General features: G+C 41.6%; 1 protein-coding gene across 2 annotated transcripts in view; it reads left to right on the forward strand.

The window, feature by feature from the left end:
• The window catches only part of CLNK (cytokine dependent hematopoietic cell linker), a 201307-nt gene that overhangs the window by 142327 nt on the left and 37760 nt on the right, over positions 1 to 21220 (forward strand). For both annotated transcript variants that reach the window (XM_025998330.2, XM_025998334.2), the window contains exons 7-11: positions 544 to 650; positions 7114 to 7159; positions 18577 to 18602; positions 18817 to 18836; positions 20080 to 20190. In XM_025998330.2, the coding sequence (XP_025854115.2) occupies positions 544 to 650; positions 7114 to 7159; positions 18577 to 18602; positions 18817 to 18836; positions 20080 to 20190 (310 nt within the window). The remainder of the gene's footprint in view (positions 1 to 543; positions 651 to 7113; positions 7160 to 18576; positions 18603 to 18816; positions 18837 to 20079; positions 20191 to 21220) is intronic.

A 21220-nucleotide genomic window follows, 5' to 3' on the forward strand; every position in this document is an offset into this window, starting at 1 on the left:
CCTTGTAAATAATGATGAAACTCCTTTGTTCATTCACTCAATAAGCAATGACTGAATATCTGCTGTGTGTACTTGCCATGTTAGGATTGACCAAGTGACACAAAGATAAACAAAGCATGATCCACATTCTCAGGAAGGTCACAATCCAGTGGCAGATGCAGAAGGATCAACAGATAAATAGGATAGACTATAATAGGTGTATAACATAGAAAGGAGAACCAGCAGTGGATGGTGGTGGGTGGGACCTTGGAAGATCTGCAAAGGGCATGACAGAGCACAGGGCTGGATGAACAGGAGTTCCCAGGGGCTGAGAGACTGAAGGATGCTCAAATGCAGACTCTGGTGTGCACAAGTGTGGACTGGAAGGAATACATGTCCTCCCCCTTGGGCTTTAATCTCCTAATCTGTCCAGTGGAAGTACACCTGCTTGCCTCATACCTACATTGTGACAATTCAGTGAGTTTTTAGATGGGCACATAGTTTGTAAATTGTAATATGCTGAGTCCAGCTAAAGTATGACTTTGAATTTTTCTCTTTTCACAGATACACGTTATTTCAAGAGTGCGATGGACACTCCCCTTTCCTTAGACACCAAGACCTCTGTCCCCATGGAGCACCATCACTGGCACACACAGATGGGGCTAGGAAAAGTGAGTACAGATTTGGCTGTGTGAAGCAAACATGGGCAGGGCAATTCCTAGCAGCTAGGAGCTTCCCCATCTCTCATTCCCAAGGCATCTTGTTAAGTGATGAGCAAGTTGAGCTCAGTGAGGTGCTAAGGAACCAGCTCATCTGACTGCTAACATCATGGTCCTGGTGAATGAGCACAGAGAAGGGAAGAGAATTAGCATTTGTGAAGGTTTTTTGTGGGGCCTCAAGGTGGGGATTCTTCACAGACAGTGCACTTGATGCTTGTCTCCTTTTCCAGAAGCAGACTTTGAACTCAGATCTTGTTGATAATAACATATTATTTTGCCCAGACTGTAGGCCCAGTGCTGGTAGTTGGTAACTGCGTGGTAAGAAGTAAGTCAAACCACCTCTCTGAGCCCCTCTGTAACCTCATCTATAAAACAGGAAAAAAATCCCTACCGTGCTGTACTTCAAAAGGCTGTTTGGACACTACCAACAAGAAATCAAGAAAATATCCTGTAAATACAAATACATATATGAATATATGTGTGTATATTATATATAAGCATATAAAATAAATATAACATATACTTAAAATATATAAATATATAAAATTTCATTTTTAAAGAACTTTTGCTAATGCTTCTTTTCCTTAATGCAGAAATGCATGAAATACAAATGAATCACCCCTGGAGTTTTAGGGTTACCAGTCACGACACTATGTTACATTTTGTGCCCATATTCTCTATGCAGATAGATTTCATTCAAGAGAGTCCCACTGTAGTACATGCCTGTTTTTTTTTTTCTTTTTCTATTAAGTTCTGGTTATAAAATGATTTCCCATGTGACAAACAAGCATTAATAGCATAATATTTATAGATATATCAGACCCCATTATGGGATTTTTAATTATTTTACTCAACCATTGAGTGAAAATATTTTAAAAGCTTTGGTACCTATTGTGAAATTTCTTTCCTGAAAAATTGCTTCAATTTACCCTCCCAGGAAGAAATGTGTGGGAAATATCAGAAAGGGAGACAGAACATAAAGACTCCTAACTCTGGGAAATGAACTAGGGGTGATGGAAGGGGAGGAGGGCGGGGGGTGGGGGTGAATGGGTGACAGGCACTGAGGGGGGCACTTGACGGGATGAACACTGGGTGTTATTCTGCATGTTGGTAAATTGAACACCAATAAAAATTAATTTATTAAAAATAAATAAATAAAAATTTAAAAAAATAAAAAAAATAAAAAAATAAACAATTTACCCTTCCAGAAGTCCTGTATGATAATGTGCACCTCACAGAACTCTCACCAAAACTGGCTATTACTGTATTAATTGTAATTTTAAAGGGATTTTACTGTTCCTTTTTTTTTAATTTGTACCATATTTATTAGTGAGTATGAACATGTTTTTAAATATTTATATCACATTCTTCCTGTGCATTATTTGTTCACATTGTCTATCTATTTAACTTGAGGGCTTCTGTTAATATTAATAAGCAAAGGAAACTACAAATAAGCAATGTCATTTACCCAGAACACATCCAGGAGAGTTTGGGAGAGCAGGATGGGGGATGAAATATTGAACACTTCTGCTTTACACAGGCACCAAGCTAAACTTTAATCATTCATTCAACAAATTCATTCAAGAAATATGTGTTGAGTGTCTGCCATGGACCAGACACAATGATAAGAACCCACATGCATTGGTAAATAACCAAGGCCCTGTGCTCATAAAACTTACATACTGGTGGGAGGAGACTGGAAATAAATAAACAAATAAATAACAGACAATATGTTAAGTGGGGAAAAAATGATTAAAACATGATAAGGGTAGTCAAGGAAGGTCTTCCTGAGTAGAAATGGGAATGAATGAATAAATGAATGACATCTAATCCTTAAAATACCCTTAAAAGATGAACATTATAATCCTCATTTTAACAGCTCCAACTTTTATGAACTCTTTGACTCAGTTACTTACCCTCTCTGAGCCTTTATGATCTTAACTGTAAAATCTCATCACTATTATGATAATACATACAGCGTGCAGTCAATAGATGACCTGTCCTTGAGGAGAGGTCCCAGCCCCTAGTGTAGTAACTTTATATAAGAGGAACTCAAGAGATATTGGTTAAATGGAGGAAAATTAACAAACTTTCCATCACTTGAACTAAATTTTGAAATGTGAGTAGCTATTTTAATAGGAAAAGAGATCCAGTTTTGACTGACTTCTGTTCCCATGGAACCCTTTTTCAACCTGGTCTTCAAAGTTCTCAGGTGAATATTTGCTACTGTCAGCAAGATCTGCCACTGGGGCAGCCCCACGGGGGCTGTTTGACAGGGAGGAGGACGCTTCAGGGCACTCAACACTGGAGCATAAAGCATGTTCAGAATTTCGGAATGACTGGACCAGTGGCTAAAGATACAAGTTCTGGTCTGGCTATGAAAGAATAGAGAATGTTCACCTAAAAACCTGAGCTTCCCTTTCCCCCAGTAATCACTGATTCAGTCTTCTCACTGTGAGATTTTTTTTAAAAAAAATTCTTGTTGGAGGTTTTTTTTTAAAGATGTTACTTATTTATTTATGAAAGACACATGGAGAGAGGCAGAGACATAGGCAGAGGGAGAAGCAGCCTTCCCACAGGGAGCCTGATGCAGGATTCAATCCCAGGACCCTGGGATCACGCCCTGAGCCAAAGGCAGACACTCAACCACTGAGCCACCCGGGCGCCCCTCATTTGAGTTTTTAAAATATCTATGCCAGAACTGAAGCCTCCATCCTTATTACTTTATATTTCCTTCATAATATCTTTGTAGCTTTCTGTTACAATACAGATTTCTTCCTTTAGCTAGATCACTTTGCAAGTGGAACTATAATCTCAGCATATCAAGTCAAGTGAAATCATGTGAGAAAAAGCATACAGCAGACTCAGCACAACTTTGGCCAGGGAGGAGGGTGGGGAAGTTGGCTTATAAATTAAGAAGGACTTGACCTCAACTCAGATAAGGAGTTTACTCTTAATCAATGTTTGAATAATCACATTTTTATGAGAAGCAGATTACATTCTCCATTTACAGCCTCATTCCCAGGAGTTCATTCTTACTAGTTCTGCATTCTGCACATTTGTGGTGAGATTAAACTATCTGTGAAAAGGATCTTCAATAATCCTAATAGAGGCCAGTTCATACATAGACTCCTTAGGTTGGTTACAACTGTCTTAAACCACTAAGCTTTTGCCCATCTTTCCATTTATTGAGCACTTGGTGTGTACCCAGCACTGTGCTCAACAACGGGGATGAAAAATGAGCCAGTGCCCACAGTCTAATGGAAGAGGCAATGGCCCAAACTGGCAGTTCCAATGTGATGTGAAGTCCTAAGACAGAGGTGAGCATGGTTCACAGAAGCTGCATCACTTAGCCCAGCTAGAGGCTTTTAAGACTTCTGGAGGAAGCAGTGCAAAGCAGACTGTGACACCATTGCATGGTCCTCAGTAATTCTCATCAGGGACCATTCTGCTCACTAGGGGATGGCTAGCAATATCTAGGGACAGGCTGGTTGTCAGGACCATAGGAGAGTGCTACTGACATCTAATGGTGGAGGACAGGGATGCTACTAAGATTACTACAATGCTCAGGGCAGCCGCCACTGAAAGGAATTATCCAGCTCCAACTCTCAATGGTGCTGAGGTTGAGAAATCTGTGTTATAATTAAACCTGTGCTATGATGTGTTATAATATGTTGTGAGCTCAGACCTGTGTACATATCTGAGTCCTTTAGTATCCAAGCTCTTATTCCTCTTTTTCATCATAATCTAACATTGATGCAGGCTTATGGTGGACACTAATAAATATTTATCTGACAGAAAATGGGAGCAGCCCCTTGAGGGGCAGAAAATATTCCCAGCCCTGGGATCCTATACTAACACCCTCAGAGGGCATCAAACTGCTGGGGAAGGTGCAAGACAAAGAAGGTCTCACACACAAAAGAGCCAAATGGATCCAAATGTCCAATGACACCAAATTAACTTGGCTACCAAAGCGGAAGCCCCATCCCTAAGATCCTAAGCATATAGGACCCACATAAGGGACAACAGAGGACCTCTCCTGCTCCTATAACCAGGCTAGCAATGGGAGGTGAACCTAAGCATTGAGAGACTCCATCTGTAAGACAAGCACACAGAGGAAGCAAGAGAATGCCAAAAAAAAAAAAAAAAAAAAAAAAACAAAACCAAAAAAACAAAAAAACAAAACCCATCCAGCACCCCAGCTCCCACAAGCAATGAAGGAACTGGATGCTGTAAAGGAGGCCATAGCAATCACAAAATCCAAATGACACTCAACTCTTACTAGATTAATGGACCAGCCAAAGAGCCACACATATTCCAGGCATATACTGTGGGTCAGTGTGCATAGAGGAAAAGAGGTAGACATTGAACATCACACAGTAAGAACAGGGGATTCATCCACCTTTGCTACCTCAACTTGATGCCAATGAAGAGTAACACTAACGACCTGTATTAGTCAGGGTTCTCTAGAAACACAGGAGATGAGATAAGATAGATAGATAGACAGTCTGCTTTGCACTGCTTCCTCCAGAAGTCTTAAAAGCCTCTAGCTGGGCTAAGTGATGCAGCTTCTGTGAACCATGCTCACCTCTGTCTTAGGACTTCACATCACATTGGAACTGCCAGTTTGGGCCATTGCCTCTTCCATTAGACTGTGGGCACTGGCTCATTTTTCATCCCCGTTGTTGAGCACAGTGCTGGGTACACACCAAGTGCTCAATAAATGGAAAGATGGGCAAAGGCTTAGTAGCCTTAGGTAAATAGATAGATAGATAGATAGATAGATAGATAGATAGATAGATAGATGATAGATAGATAGATAATAGATAGATAGATAGATGATAGATGATAGATAAATAGATAGATTGATAGATAGATGATAGATAGATAGATAGATAGATAGATAGATAGATAGATAGATGATAGATGATAGATAGATGATAGATAGATAATAGATAGATATAAATGATAGATAATAGATAGATAGATAGATAGATAGATAGATAGATAGATAGATAAAAAGAGTGATTATGTTGGTTCAGTCCCATGATCTGCCATCTGAAAGCTGAAGCTCCAGGAAAGCCAGTGATATAAATTCCAGTCCGAGTCTAAAGTCCTGAGAACCAAGAGAACCAATGATGTAATTCTGAGTCTAGGACAAGAGAAAACCAATATCCCAGCTCAACACTCAGGTACAGAGACAAAATTCTCTTTTTCCTCTGCCTTTGTATTCTATTCAGGTCCCAATGGATTAATTGATGCCCGCCCACGTTGGGGAGTGCAATCTGCATTGCTCAGTCTACTGACTCAAATGCCAATCTCATCTGGAAATACCTTCACAGACACACCCAGAAATAATGTTTATCCAATTACCTGGGCACTTTGTGGCCCTGTCAAATGGACATATAAAATTAATCAACATAGACCCCACTGCTGACCTAGGCTTAGAAGCTTTCAAAAACTCTGGGCATCATTATGATGTCTTGATTTTCTTCTTCAGCCTCTTGTCTAGCAATGGTAGAGCTCTTAATGGTTCACCAATGCCTTTAATAATATTAATAATGAAAACCAACAACTCTTAAGCTTTATTGGTGCCATTCCCTGTTTTAGGCACCTTGCATGGTGTGTCTCATGCAATTACCTCATCTTCATGATATATTAGTACTTTTGTGACCTTAATTTCACAGATGAGGAAATAGAGGCTCAGAAGGGTAAGTGACTTGCTATAGTCTCATAGCTGGCACGTGATGGAGATGAAATCCCAAATGGGCATCCCATACGAGGCCACTCTCTCATCTGCTTGCTCCAACACTGTCAAGAATCAGAATCACTTGATCAGGGCAGCCCTGGTGGCGCAGCGGTTTAGCGCCGCCTGCAGCCTTGGGCGTGATCCTGGAGACCCTGGATCGAGTCCCATGTCAGGCTCCCTGCATGGAGCCTGCTTCTCCCTCTGTCTGTGTCTCTGCCTCTCATTCTCTCTCTGTGTCTCTATGAATAAATAAATAAAATCTTAAAAAAAAAAAGAATCACTTGATCATGTATATTGGTCTTCATAATAACTCAAGGATCTGAACTGACTAGTTTCTCTATAAAAAAGATTAAAACTCTAAGGCTTATGATATGGCACATGCCTTTCCAAAGTTTCACAACAATAAGAGGCAGGAGTGGATCTCAAACACAAGTATTTTTATGCCAAATACCATCTGAGGCCACCACAGTGGTAAATGGCATGATGATTCCCATATTTACACTTATTTTCATGTATTGACTATATGCATATGGTGATTCTCTAAGAAGGATGAGTCCAAGGACTTTTGCTTTGACCTTAGGGAGTCTAACTATACAGAGTGGCAACACATTCGATGGTATCAGAGTCACAACTGAAGAGATAATGGTGCCATGTTGTCTTCCACAGGTGGACGAACCCATTTCCAAGGATTCCAGAAACCAACGTGTTAAAGGTAAAGTCAGGTCAAAAAGTTTGATATGCAAGGATATTTCTTTACTTCCAAGTTCTTCTTGCACTTTGTCGGTGGTCACAGGTTATCTTAAACAAAGTAATCTATTGAGCTATCCTTTATTAAATAACTACTCTTGGAAAGATTCTCATACATCTTATGCCTTTTTATCACCTTACCCTATTGATGAAGAAATTGATTGTGAAACTTCATATTCCATGGTTGTGCGATTTCAGAAAGGAATTGCTTTGAAACATATGGGTTGCATTAAATATATAACTAAGTTATTTCTCCAAGCATATCCCCAGTAAAATCACAAGATAGAAATCTAATTTTAAAACGTTGATTAATTCATATGAAAACAGATTTTAAAGCTTTAGGCAAAGCAACTCAATTTGGAGATGAAGATACAGGTAGGAAGCTGAAAGGAAATAATCAATTTCAGTAGTGCTGGAAGCACAAATGGAGGACAGCCAAAGAAATTTAATTGGATCATACACATTATAGCTCCTCTCATCATCTCCCCCATGCTCCATCTTCTCTCACAATGTCCAACTGGAAAAGATGGCAATGATTTACACTTCCTAGTACTTGAAACATATCAAATTCATCCTTTGTGTCTAATGCTATATTCTAGAACATATTATTAACATCACATTTTCCTTGATAAGGAGATGTTACAGTTAGGGTCCTAACAGGAAACAGATGGCACCCCTGAATTAGGATCATTTAAGGAAGTTTCTTTACAAAGGAACCATTTCCTGAGATTTGGGGGGTGTAGGGATAATATGGGAACTGGCGCTAAGAGCAGTGGCCCTGGCACCACCCCTCAGCCCAAAAGGATGAAGGGACAGTTAGAAAACCAGAAGAAGAACACCACCTTGAGAAGAGAGACATCACCAGATCCAACTGAGCCTCGTGGAAGGGAAGCCAAAGGAACACATGTCCACCAACCTCCCTTTACAACCTTCCTCTGAATTCCTGCAGGGACTTCCCAATGGCTGAATTTGCAACCAGGGCAACCCCAAACACAGGCTCTGCCCCTCCCTGGCTGTGTGACCTTAAGTTAGGCAACTAACCTTTCTGGGCCTTACTTTCCTCCTCTGCAAAGTGAGAAGTGAGCAGGGCTTTTATGACTATCCAATTTAGGAGCATTAACCGAGGCAGGAAAATCTAGCTGTTCTCAAATCCTTTCTCCTTTCAGTCCTGAAAGACCTCCCATATGTCTTCCATCCATACCACTTCTAAACTCCCCCCCAAAATAGGAGAGCTTCCAAATCAGTGCCTCTTTACACCTTAAAATGTCAGTACCTTCAGTGTACCAACAGCACTTGATTCAGAGCTCCTCTCCATGAACTGATATATTTTAGTCCCTAGAAACCAGGTGAATTATGTAGACAAAATATTTTCACATCTCTTGACACAGAAAGGACCAGAAGCCCAGAGGGATCCCAGATCAGACCACAGTCATTTGACACACAAATGTTCCACATCATTCTAGAACCTTCACAGGCACCCATTGAGAAATGAGTCCTGGAGAGAGAGCAGACAAGAAGTGGATGTCATAATTTCTTCCTTTTGTAGAGTTCACCATACACATCCATTCACTTCTTTGATTGCAGAAGCTTCTTTGACCATTATTCTACATATCAACATGTCTGTTTGCCGATTAAGATGCTTCTAATCCCCATTCCAACATGTGTGTTGGGGGAGCATTCCCCCACACACCCCCGCAAGCAGTTCTCAGGCAACAGCTGTGTCTACAACTCAACCCAATTCTGATACTATCTACAAAGAGGCAGCATCACATTCCACAGGTCAAGGGCTCAGTCCCACAAAGCTGCCCTCACTTCAGATGCCAGTCACAAGCCCAGATTGTCACCTGTGCTTCTGACAGACACGCTATAGATTGGAGGTTCCACTGACCTCCCATTCTTAGGTTCCATAACTTGCTAGAGAGGCTCATAGAACTCAGAGCAACATTTTACTCATGAGATTACAGTTTATAATAAAAGGATATAAGTCAGGAAAAGCCAGATGGAAGAGATGCACAGAATGAGATATGTGAGAAAGGGAGTGGCACTTCCATGCTTCTTCTATCTTCAACCCAAAAGTCTCAGAACCCAACCTTTTCAGGTTTTATGGAGGCTTCATTACATCAGCATAAGTGATGAAATCACTGGGCATTAGTAAGTGAACTCAATCTCAAGCTTCTCTCCCCTCCTCAATGTGAGTGTGGGAAGTACTAAAAGTTCTAACTCTCTAGTCACATGGTGAGCTCCCCCGTGTCCCCTACAACCATGCCCAGATGCTGTCCAAAAGTCACCTCCCTCCTTAACATAAGAGAACACGCCTTTATAGTTCTCATCACTTAGGAAATTCCAAGGGATTTACAGGCTGTGTGCCAGAATCTTGGGGACGAGGATCAAATATATATTTATTATAAATCACTGTATCACAACTATCCATGCATATATTTACCTATACTTCGCCTGAGCTCACAGAGATATTGGGGTTAGTTAACAAAAACTTACATAGTAAAATAGAAGAAAATAAAAATAAAATCCTAGGGTAAATCTAGGTAGATTATAACACCGAAGCAAAGATAAAATTCAGGATCCTCAGGTACACATCACTACATTCTATTAAAATTAAATTATTGGCTTGCCTCTCAGTTTTCTGGTAGCCTAAGCAAAAAGGGAACCATGCTTCTTTATGTGATATTAATTGCCCATGATAGAAAAGCAAACCAGTTCCTAAGCAAGCACAACAAAGACATCTTTCAGAGTTTTGTCAGCACTGTCCATTTTACAGGGAATGTAGGCTGACATATGGGGACCATGGCTGTATTTGAAAAGGAGCACCTGGGTAGACTGCATACAGGATGTCAGTGAAAGTAGGGCTCCCAGAATTGAGGCTTGTAGGGAGTACAAGGAGGTTGCATGGAAAACTTCTCCAGTAAGAGTCATTCTCTTTACATCCTGTCTTCCTACACTTCCCTAATCGATGGTTCTCCATCACCACCCAGAGCTCTAAGGAACCATACAGAGAAGGAAGCTCCAAGGGGGCGAAATTAATATGAATACTCCCATTTTTAGGATCAGGCATCTTGCTGGAGAATGCTTGAATGATTTATGTGTTTATTACAAAACTCTGTATTTTTGATGCAAACACATTTTCAGATAATTTATTCATTCTCACAAAATGTCATGGAAAAACCATATCGGGTGGTTCAGCAATGACAGAATTTTATGGTGATATTTTTCATCAAGTTGAGCAGTTATAGATTTATGTTAATGTACATTTCATGTCATTTTTCTTGCAATCGTATTCTGACATTATCTGGAAACTGTCAGACTTCAAGACCTTATCTTCCCTGAAGCTTGGATTTTTTTTTTCATTTCCAAAAATGGATGAGAGTTTATTTAGGGGCAAAGTGTTTATATATAATATGGTAGTATAGCTTGTTTATGATGAGCCATTAGCACTCACCACAAATCCAAAAGAAACTGTCTTCTTTTCAGAGAAGGATAGCTGTAATGTTCAAATATAGTGTGGCTTAGCTTCTTAATGCTGAGAATAAAGGACGTTAAAGTGAATTTCTCTTTGCTTCAGATGTGAACCAAGCACAGACTGTGAACCAATTTTCTTTGAGGTGACAAGCATACCATATGCAAGAATGAATTTATAACGAAATACAATAAACTATCCAAGAAAAGAAAGAGAATTATGCACAGGTGACTGAACGTGTTCATCCAGAAACATGAGCTTGGTTGAAAAGAAGCAAAATAGAATTCCACATAATGCCATCAAAAGACCTTTCTTCTCATTTGCTTTTAAAGGAATTTGGATGCCAACAAAATTAGAATCAGAGATGAGTTTGAGTTAATCTGGCTCAACTCCCTCATTTTATGCAAGGAAGCCTAGCAAGAGAAGTGGCTTGCTCAAGGTCACAGAGGTCAGAGACTAGACCAGAGCCCAGGGCAGTGTTTCCAGGGTTTTGCTGTATTTGCTAGCATCTAAAATCCATTCTGCAAACTCCCCCTCCTGTCCCCTGTTAACCCACACATCCAAACTCTGCAAGGTTTAGTGCAGGACAAGAATTGATGGGCGATACTGCCCCCTCGTGGCACCGCGTGGCAACACAAAACATTGCAAAAATGATGGAACTTGGCGTAGGATAGATTGTATTTTTAACAAAAATAACAAGCCTTGGGCCACAGAGATTATCAGAAATAAATTTAAGACAATTCTCATATCATTTTGGATTTAAATTTATTTCAGACATAACCCATGGCTCAAAAGCAACACAAGCACTGATAGAATATTCGGTTCAAAGTTGATGTTATAAATGTGTTATGAATGTTATAAATTTTGTAAAAATCCCTCATTAATGGGACTACAGGAAAGCATTTTTGTCTCCTCATCACACACAGAAAATAAGGTGGCTCAGAGAAAAGGAAGGGTGTCTGATAACTGCTCGTTTTAACAAATACGGTTTTCTGAAAGAGAAATTATAAAGTAGCCACAAATAAAGGAATCAAAAACAAGGGAGTTACCACTGTGTGTGATAACTGCCAGGGTAGCAGGTCGCTTTGTTTAATAATACTTGTTCCAGGGCACTGAACAGCAATCAGACCGTAGGCCATGAGGAGCCCCCAGTCTGGTGCAGTCAACACCACATATTTTTGGGAACTCAGTAACGTGCATACTTAATTCTACCTGGAGGAAGGATTGTGTTTCCTAGGAAAGCTTCACAGAGCAAGAGGCATTGGACTGAAGTGGGAGACAATGACCTCACAGGAAGTTAAACATGTTTTCTGATGCTTAGGAGCAGCTAAAATGTGGTTGCGTGAATGTGAGACTTGGGGACATGGATCCCTGGGTTCACATCCCAGCACGACTGCTTTCCAAATAATAAAACCCCAAGAATCTTAACCTTTCTACGTTAGTCTCCACTTCTCTAGAATGGAGGAGAGGGGATCCCTGGGTGGCTCAGTGGTTTAGCGCCTGCCTTTGGCCCAGGGCATGACACTGGAGTCCCAGGATTGAGTCCTACGTGGGGCTCCCTGCATGGAGCCTGCTTCTCCCTCTGCCTGTGTCTCTGCCTCTCTCTCTCTCTCTCTCGTGTGTGTGTGTGTGTCTCTCATGAATAAATAAATCAAACATTTTAAAAATAATAAAATAAAAATAAAATGGAGATGCCAGCTATATCATAAGATACCTGTAGTTGGAAAGGCGAGAACCAGTGAAAACCTACAGGACTGTCATTGACACATGGTGGACCCTCCACGAAGGGCTACTACTGAACTGAACAGATTTGCAGGACTCTGTGCTCCTTCCAATCCTTGCCTTTCTTCCAGCACTCAAATGTCTTCCTAACTCTCGAAGCTAAAACCATGCCATTCTCTATCCAGTCTGGTGTACAGCATACAAAGTAAGTCTTGTAGATGAATATAAAAATAAGCTAGCTTCTCAATCACAAGGATCAAAGTTTACTGAACGTTGTTTTTCCTAAAACAAACACAGAGCAGCATGCTGAGTGCAGAGTAGATGCATAGGAAATATTTATTAGGTCTAAAACTCAGTCCATTTTAATAGCATATCAGATCAGCATCACCAGGTGTTACTGGGCCACCTAGAGACAAGCCCACCCCAGTCATGCGCCCCCCACTAGCTGAGGGCCTATCCCACATCCCCCACTAACCCCAACATAGAGAAGTAGATGGTCAAGTGCATGTTGATGTCCATGCTCCTAAGATTGTACTCTCTGACTTTATTTGCGCAGTTGCTAAAGAAGGTACGTCCCTCTCAAATCCATGGCTTTGTCTAATTTAATGTCTCTCTGCCCAACCCAAAGAATGGTGTCAGCAATTTATTGTTGTAATTAATTTCTGAACACTTCAGACTTAAAGAGGTATCTAAAACAGGCCTTGTCAAATCTACATTAGCCACTTGGATCATATGTTGCTTCTTAAGGTTCTTCCATAATTAATCATCAGGACATGCAGTCCTAATGGTTCACATTTATATATCATAAAACTCTTAGCCATGATAAATACTGTGATGAGTCCAGGTTTTATCCATTTTTGTCCAGAGTCTATTTCTCTAATTATAGAACTATCTATCTAGGTCTATCTCTGAACTGTTGATCTTCATGATCATATTTCATAGATAAAGGGTATGGTGTATATTTAACACAAATTGAATGGCAGCTAAGTAAAAAAAAAAAAAACAAGTATTATTTCATTCTAACCACACCCAAAAAAACTATGCTTCATGATCTGCATTCTACAGACTCAGAACCTGAAGCATAGAGCATTTGCAAAATTTGCCCACGGTCACTCAGTAAGTGATAGAGGAGGGATTAGAACCCAATGTGAATGATTTCCAAGGTCCCATTTGTTGCCACTCTGTTGTGCCATTGTCCCTTCAATCTAGAAATACATCTACATATCTTTGTTCCCTATTTAAGTCACAGATGAGGTTACCAAAGCACAGAGCGGCCAAATAATTTGTATTAAGTCACTCAGCTCATTAATAGTAGTGTCAACACCAAATCACAAGTGGTAGTAAATCTAAAAACAGATCTCTGAAGGGGAAAAAGTATGAGAACAAATTTGAAGGGCTGATGCTATCCTACTTCCAGATATATACTATAAAGCTCCGGTAACCAGGGCAGTGCAGTATTGGTGAAAGAACAAACGCAGCAATGGAACAGAATGGAGAGCCCAGAAATAGACCCACATTTAGTCAACTGATCTCTGACAAAGCAGCGGAGGTCATCCGATGGAGCAAAGATTGTCCTTCCAGCAAACAGTGCTGGAACAACTGGACATCCTCTTGCAAAAAAAAGAAAGGAGAAGAAGGAAAGAAGAAAGAGAAAGGAAGGAAGGAAGGAAGGAAGGAAGGAAGGAAGGAAGGAAGGAAGGAAAGAAAGAAAAGAAAGAGAGAGAGGAGAGAGAGAAAGAGAGAAAGAAAGAAAAAGGAATTAATCTAAACACAGGCCTTACTCCTTTACAAAGATTAACTCAAAATGGCTCGGAGACCTAAATTAAAAATTGAAACTATAAAACTAGAAGATAGCACAGGAGAAAACCTCGATGACCTTGAGCATGGTGATACCTTTCTAGCCAACAACACCAAAGGCACGACCCATGAGACAAATCATCGATGAGCTGGACTTCCTGAAAATTACAAACTTCTGCTCTGGGAAAGACAATGTCAAGAGAAGAAGACAAATCACAGCCCTGTGGAGAATATCTGCAAAAGACCCGTCTGATAAAGGACTGTTGTCCAAGATATACAAAGAGCTCATAAAGCTCAACAATAAAAAAAAAAAACAGTCCAATTAAAAAATGGGCCAAAGACCTCAACAGGCACATCACCAAAGAAGATATACAGATAGCAAATAAGCCTATGGAAAGATACTCCACATCATACATCACCAGGGGGAGATGAATTCAAACAATCATGAGATAGTACCACACACCTATAAGAATGGCCAAAACCCACAAAATCCACACCCCCAAATGCTGGGGAAGATGCAGATGGACGGGAGCGCTCACACATTGCTGGTGGGAATGCAAAAGAGCACAGCCACTTGGAAGACAGTTCGGCGGTCTCTGATAGAACCGAACGTGTACGCAAAATCATTTATTTTTCAGTGATGGCTGTGCTTCACAACTGCATTGCAAACAAAACAAAACAAAGACCACAAATAGGCCTTGTGATCCTTTCTTCTGCAGGATGCTTTGCTTTAACTTCGCAGAGCCCTGCAAGGTGGACAATTTCTTCATCATTTCTCCCTAAGAAGCTACAGAGGTAACAGTCAAACCCAGTGCATCAGTTCTACAGCCACGCGGTGCTCACCTCACCACGTTACCTCCGAAGCAGCAATAAATTTTGCGGCGGAAATGGAATCAATCTTGTGGCAGCACCAAGAGCAAATGAGGACACTCTGTGGGCAGATGGTGCTAATTACACAGATGGCCACCAGATGGCGAGCACGCCAGCCTCCTCCTCCTCCTGAAACCCACTTGATTGAATTTCAAGAAGGAAAAAGGACCACACAGAAAAACCGTGTGTGTGTCTTCTTATGTCACAGATAGGGAGTTTTCCTAGCATTTGAGATCATCCGTGTGCTTCACAAGGACAGTAGATTGCCAGTCCCCCTCTAATTTTCCATTGCACAATAATGCTAGTAACTGGGTGTGCGTTACAGGCCACATACCTGAAGCACTAACCCATGTATCCCACACACAGATTCCAGTGAAGTGTGAGTATCTATTTCTCACTTTTCCAGATGAGAAAACTCAGCCGTCCCTCAATCCTTTTGCTTATTTCACAAATATTTATTGAGAACTTGCTATGCTCTCGCCCGTAGTAGGTACAGAATCAAGATTCAAATTCCAAAAACTCCGCTCCATATATCTCATCTTCTTCTATTATCCCAGATACCTGAGCTGTTTTTTTTTAATAAATTTATTTTTTATTGGTGTTCAATTTGCCAACATACAGAATAACACCCAGTGCTCATCCCGTCGAGTGCCCCCGTCGGTGCCCGTCACCCATCCACCCTCATCCCCCGCCCTCCTCCCCTTCCACCACCCCCAGTTCGTTTCCCAGAGTTAGGAGTCTTTATGTTCTGTCTCCCTTTCTGATATTTCTGAATACCTGAGCTGTTGTGACTTTATTAAGCAACCCCCTCCCCAAACCAAGCTGGTTGGATTTTATGAATTGATGATGACATGGTACGTTGCCTATTTGATCCAGTTTTCTCACTTGTAGAATTCCTGAAATTCACGCTTACCTGCTAATCTGTAGGATTTCAGTTATCTAAGCAACGCACAAGTGAAGCTTGACAGCACAAATGATTACTAATACACATATCTGATAGAACCAAAATCTCTGCTGCTGTCGCTGATATCATATACAAGATTTTTTAAGTGAGGGGGTAAAACTAAGTGATGCCACAGAAAAGGTGATATTATAAGGAAGACACAGGACAACATGAACACTGTACCCAAAGACAAAGCTCCTGCCATAGCCTATAAGATGGCAGGTGATCTAGGCACTCTCCTACCTCCACAACCACCACTCACTCAAGCCGCACCTCCTTCTTGTTCATCTCACCTCAGGGCCTTTGCACTTGCTGTTTCCTCTGTCGGGAAACGCCTGCCCACACAATCATGTGATGGGCTCCCTTACTTTTCTTGGGCCTCTGTTTTCATCACTTAACCAGAAAGACTTTCTGGGATCTGCCTATGAAACAGCCAACCCGCTCCCCCTTTTCTCTTGCATGACAGATGGGGAAGTCTTCCTGCTCCTACTTTCTCCCTCATTCTGTAGCATTTTTCTTTGGAGCACTTGTCATCACCTGTCATTGTCATTGTATACTTGTATTTGTTCTCTATCTCCTGTCACTGAAATTTAAGTTACATGGGAATAACAACTTCTGTTTAGGTGTTATATTCTCCACCACCTGCATTAATAAATATATTAAAAATGAATCCATGCCTGACACATACTAGGTGCTCAATAATAAGTCAATGAATTAAAGGAAGATAGATATCCTTTCCTGAGCTCAGTCACTGAGGCAAACAGGATAGAGATCTCTGAAACGATAAATGGAATGTTCCTACTGAGTCCCAGATACTCAGTCTTTTTATTGAACTTTTTTTCCAGTAATTGAATTGATCCCCCATAGATATAGTGGTAGCTATGAAGAAAGGCCTCTCCAAAAGCTGATATCTATAGCTTTGCAGGGAAAGGCATCAATATGAGCAGCGAGGCAGTCCACTGGGGAGCTCTGAGGGTGAAGCCAATGCAAACAAAGCGAGACGAAGTGCATCTTACACTTTTGACTTGCTGCCTTAAGAGGGTATCATGTAGTCTAGCTTTTTGGAAATACCACTGAAAGAGCCAAAGATCTAACATTAACTAGACTGCTGCCGTTGTTGAAACCCATCCCGGATCCTATTTTGTTTTTACGATGCCAAGAACATCTACGATTCCTGTTTGCCATTAGTGTTTGAATTTATGCAGAGAAATCCAGTTTATCTATTTTAAAAGTGTCTTCCAAAAACAAAAATAAAATACGAAGTATGGTAATTTTCCTCCATTGAGTAATTACTTCAGACCTGGAAGAGCCCTCCAAATCACCCAGACAAGTATGTGCTGTGTTGTTCTGGGCCAGCTGGACGTTTCCCCCCAAAAGAAATCTGGAAGCAGATTGAGGTAGAGCCCCCTGTGACATGGGATGACGAGCCAGAAACCAGTCCCCTAGCCCTCTCGGCCCCTCAGGGGGTCCTGGGGGAGTCCAGGGTGCCCTTCAGAGCATGGTTAACACCCCCTGAGCCAGTTTGGCCTCACTGCCTCACACACAGGAAATGAAGCTCAGCGAAGCCAGCAATCAGCTGAGGGTGAAGTCATCCACAACAGGGGCCACGTTTTCCCATTGGCTCCTCCCACAACCTTATAAAACATTTACAACAGCACATCTGCTTTCATAGGAGGCTTTTTCTGACATCCCCCACTAACCTAAATCTCTCATGTTTCCCTTTAATATCATGACCTTCTCTCTGAAATTCTGAAAGATTTCATAGTGTTTCCAATGCACATCTACGCTCTTAGGTACAAGCCTGGTGGCAACAGGGATAGTGTCTCCCCGTCACAATTGTGTCCCCAGACCCCAGAACTTGGCCTGTGAACCCAACAAGTGTAAATCCTTTGAGGGAAGGGCAGTATTGTCTTTGTCCCCTAGCGCCTGGTTCTGTGCTAATTAGCTCAGAGTCGCAGCCTAATGATTACCTTTGAGTTGAATTGGATTGTGGAACTAAAACTACCTGGATGTCAGGTAAAGCCCTCCTGGCCTTCATTCACACCCTTGTAGGGTTGGGTGGTCTTGAGCAATTGTCCTACCTAGTTTGTCCTTACTTTCGTCTAATATAAAAGTTGGGTTTTGGAGTCTTAGAAAACCCTTCCATCTAGAAAATTCGGTGATGCTATCTATCTTCCTCTGCTCAGAAATGTCCAGTGAAGGTGTTTGGCAGGAATCTGAAATAATGAGGTAACTATATAAATATAGAAGAATGTTAATTATAAGTAAGAATTAGTGGCCAAGAGGCAGACCTTGGGAGTCGTACCACATGCAATGAAGTCTTCATTCTACCATTTACGGGGTGTCTGGAGGGTAACTTCCCCGTGCCTCACTCTTCACTTCCAGAACAAAGGTGAGGATTAAATGAGATCCCAGAACTAGTAATATTAGGTCCTGGATACCTAATAAGATCTCAGCAAACTTTAATTGACATTATCATCAAGATTATTCAAATGGGGAATAATTTCCACTCAAACATATGTAAAACTAGTTTGATGACATTTTCCATAAACTCACTGCTTTTCCTCTTATGTTTCAGGAGACAGACCCACAAAAGGAAGCAAGGTAAGAGAAGTCATTAAAATGTGTTTGTCACCCACTCTTTATTTTAGAAGCATGGGAATGTGGACAATGCAAAGGCTTAGATATCACTTGAAAAATATATCTTAGAAGTTTGGTTGGCATTTGTCATTTCTATTTGTAAACCCCCAAACTGTTAACTGTTAGTTCTGCTCAGAGAACAATACATTTAATTTCTGATTCTCATTTCCTTTTGCAGACTCCTCTACCACCTCCTCGGTAAGACACTTAAAATAGAAATTTTATTTTGCTATGCACTTAAATGATGAGTTCCAGAATCTGAAAAGCTCCAGAATTTAAAAAAGAAAAACACAAGCACTTGATGTGGAAAAACTAGTACGAGCTGGCCAGTGAACAAGAGTGGACAAGCCTTTACTCAACGACATTCCCGCTCACTCACACTCAACCAGCCACTCTTTGTACCTTCACTCATCTGTTCGTGATGTGGGCACTGCTCCTCTATCCTTTCCCGTTGCTTCCCTCCTTTTAGTATAGAAACCCCCCAAATGGGGCACCTGATGGCTCAGCGATTGAACATCTGCCTTTGGCTCAGGTCGTGATCCAAGGGTCCTAAGATTGCATCTCACATCAGGCTCCCCACAGAGAGCCTGCTTCTCCATCTCCCTATGTCTCTGCCTCTCATGAATAAATAAATAAAATCTTAAAAAAAAAAAAAACAAAAACAAAAGAAAGAAGCCCCCCCAGATGATACCAGCACTTAGGAAATGCCTTAAAGGAACTTACAAGGTATAGGTATACATTTATATATGCACATGTATTTTTCCATATAATATACATAGAAATACTACTATTATTCTATTGTGCATACACATGAAGGGAAGAGCCACAGCCTAGACTTCACAGGCTCTGGATGAGTCGGTCACTCTGCTGTCCTACTTGGGCCCCGAGAGGACCTCTGTCACAGAGTGTACCACCCTTGCTTCTGAGTGTACCTTATGGCTTCTCTCTGCCACCCTGGAGGGAAGCAAAAACGAACTGTTTTTGCTCTCTGCATCTCCAGCCTCCACCAATAGCGCCTGATATACTTTATAAATGAGTGAACAGCAGAATAAATGGGTGAGTGAGACGCTCATTGACTTTTAAACATTTTCCTATTTCTTTGGGGCGTTTAAAGAGCTCACATCTTCCAGTCGTCCTCAAACCCAGACAGGCGGCATGTTGAGCAATCTGTGATGCCCTGCAGAGGATGACATCATATCCTTTGGAAAACAGAACCAGACCAAAGAGCATGTTGTGGGGAGGGAGTTTTAGGCTCACTGGGAGTGACTATAGAGTGTTCTGATCATCAAAGGTACCTGAAAATGATCAGATTGCCCTTTAAAGCAGCCAGCACCCCAAAACTAACTTCCCACCCAAAGCCGGGGACACAGAGGGCAGGGCTGGCTGAGGAGCTACCTGCACAGCCAACCTTCTCAGACTCTCACTGTGACTCTTTCCACAGGCCACCCATCACTCTTCCAAAGAAATACCAGCCCTTGCCACCCCAGCCAGAGAGCAGCTGGTCACCCCTCCCTCAGAGGCTCGGCTTTCCTGAAGTCCAGAAAGGGCCCAGGTGACAGGTTTGGTGTTGTCACTGAGGGGCATGGGAGGGCAAGGAGGACAACCAACCATCTCTGGAAACAGGCTCCCTACTGTGCTCGGAGGGGCTGACCATGCCTGGAGGGAACACAGTCTTAGAAACCTGCACTTCGATTCTTTAACAGAAAATCCACCTTCTTTGTAATAAAATGAGTTACTGAAACAAAGGCTCACTTGAAACCCGAATTCATTATGGAAGAAAATGGTAAGTGCCAGAAAGGAATCAGGACTTTTTATGTAAAAACCGAAAGGGTGTTCAGGCTATGGGCGGACCAATTCCGACCCCCAGCTTCTCACCACCCAGGCTGCAGGAATATTATCGCACGTGAAAACCCATTTGTCAATAACAGGTTTGACAATAATGTTTTTGGCAAATAATTAAAAAGCCGACACTCTGGCATAAAGAGCTGACGACAGAGCCCCACTCCCAAACATGTGGGGCATCTGGCAGCCAGCAACAATCACAACACGTAACAAATGTGAATGGGCTTCCCCTCCTCCCCTCCAACAGAGTTTGAATTTCCAAAACCGCCTTATTTTAGAAGGCAGAACAGAAGTTAGCATTTCTCTTTGCTCCTGCATGGAGTGAATGACACTTTCCTACTGCAATCTTGAATCAGCAGATTGGAGCCAAGGCATTAATTAGTAAGCATTTTTTCAAAGATCCAGAAATTGAAAATATCAGGCATATTTTGAGCTTCTGTGGAAAACCCAGTCAGGTTCTGATGGGAACGTGGAAGAGCCTAAAATGCCATTTCCCTCTTCTTTTTCTGGCGAATGTCTCTTCATCTGTTCATCCTTTGCAGCCCCACGCAAACACACCTCCCGCTCTCCCCCGTGCAATCTCACCTCCTCTGCCGGCTTCTCCACTGGCCTCGCAGTGTGGGGAGGGATACAAGCGCTCAGGTATCGATTCCAACTGCCCCAGCTAAAATTTAGGTGCTCCTTCTTCTGAATGGGCAGATTTGGGGCAGCAGTTCTCAGCTGGAGGTGACTTGGCCCTC

This window comes from Vulpes vulpes, chromosome 14, assembly GCF_048418805.1.
Source record: "Vulpes vulpes isolate BD-2025 chromosome 14, VulVul3, whole genome shotgun sequence".
NCBI classification, from domain to species: domain Eukaryota; kingdom Metazoa; phylum Chordata; class Mammalia; order Carnivora; family Canidae; genus Vulpes; species Vulpes vulpes.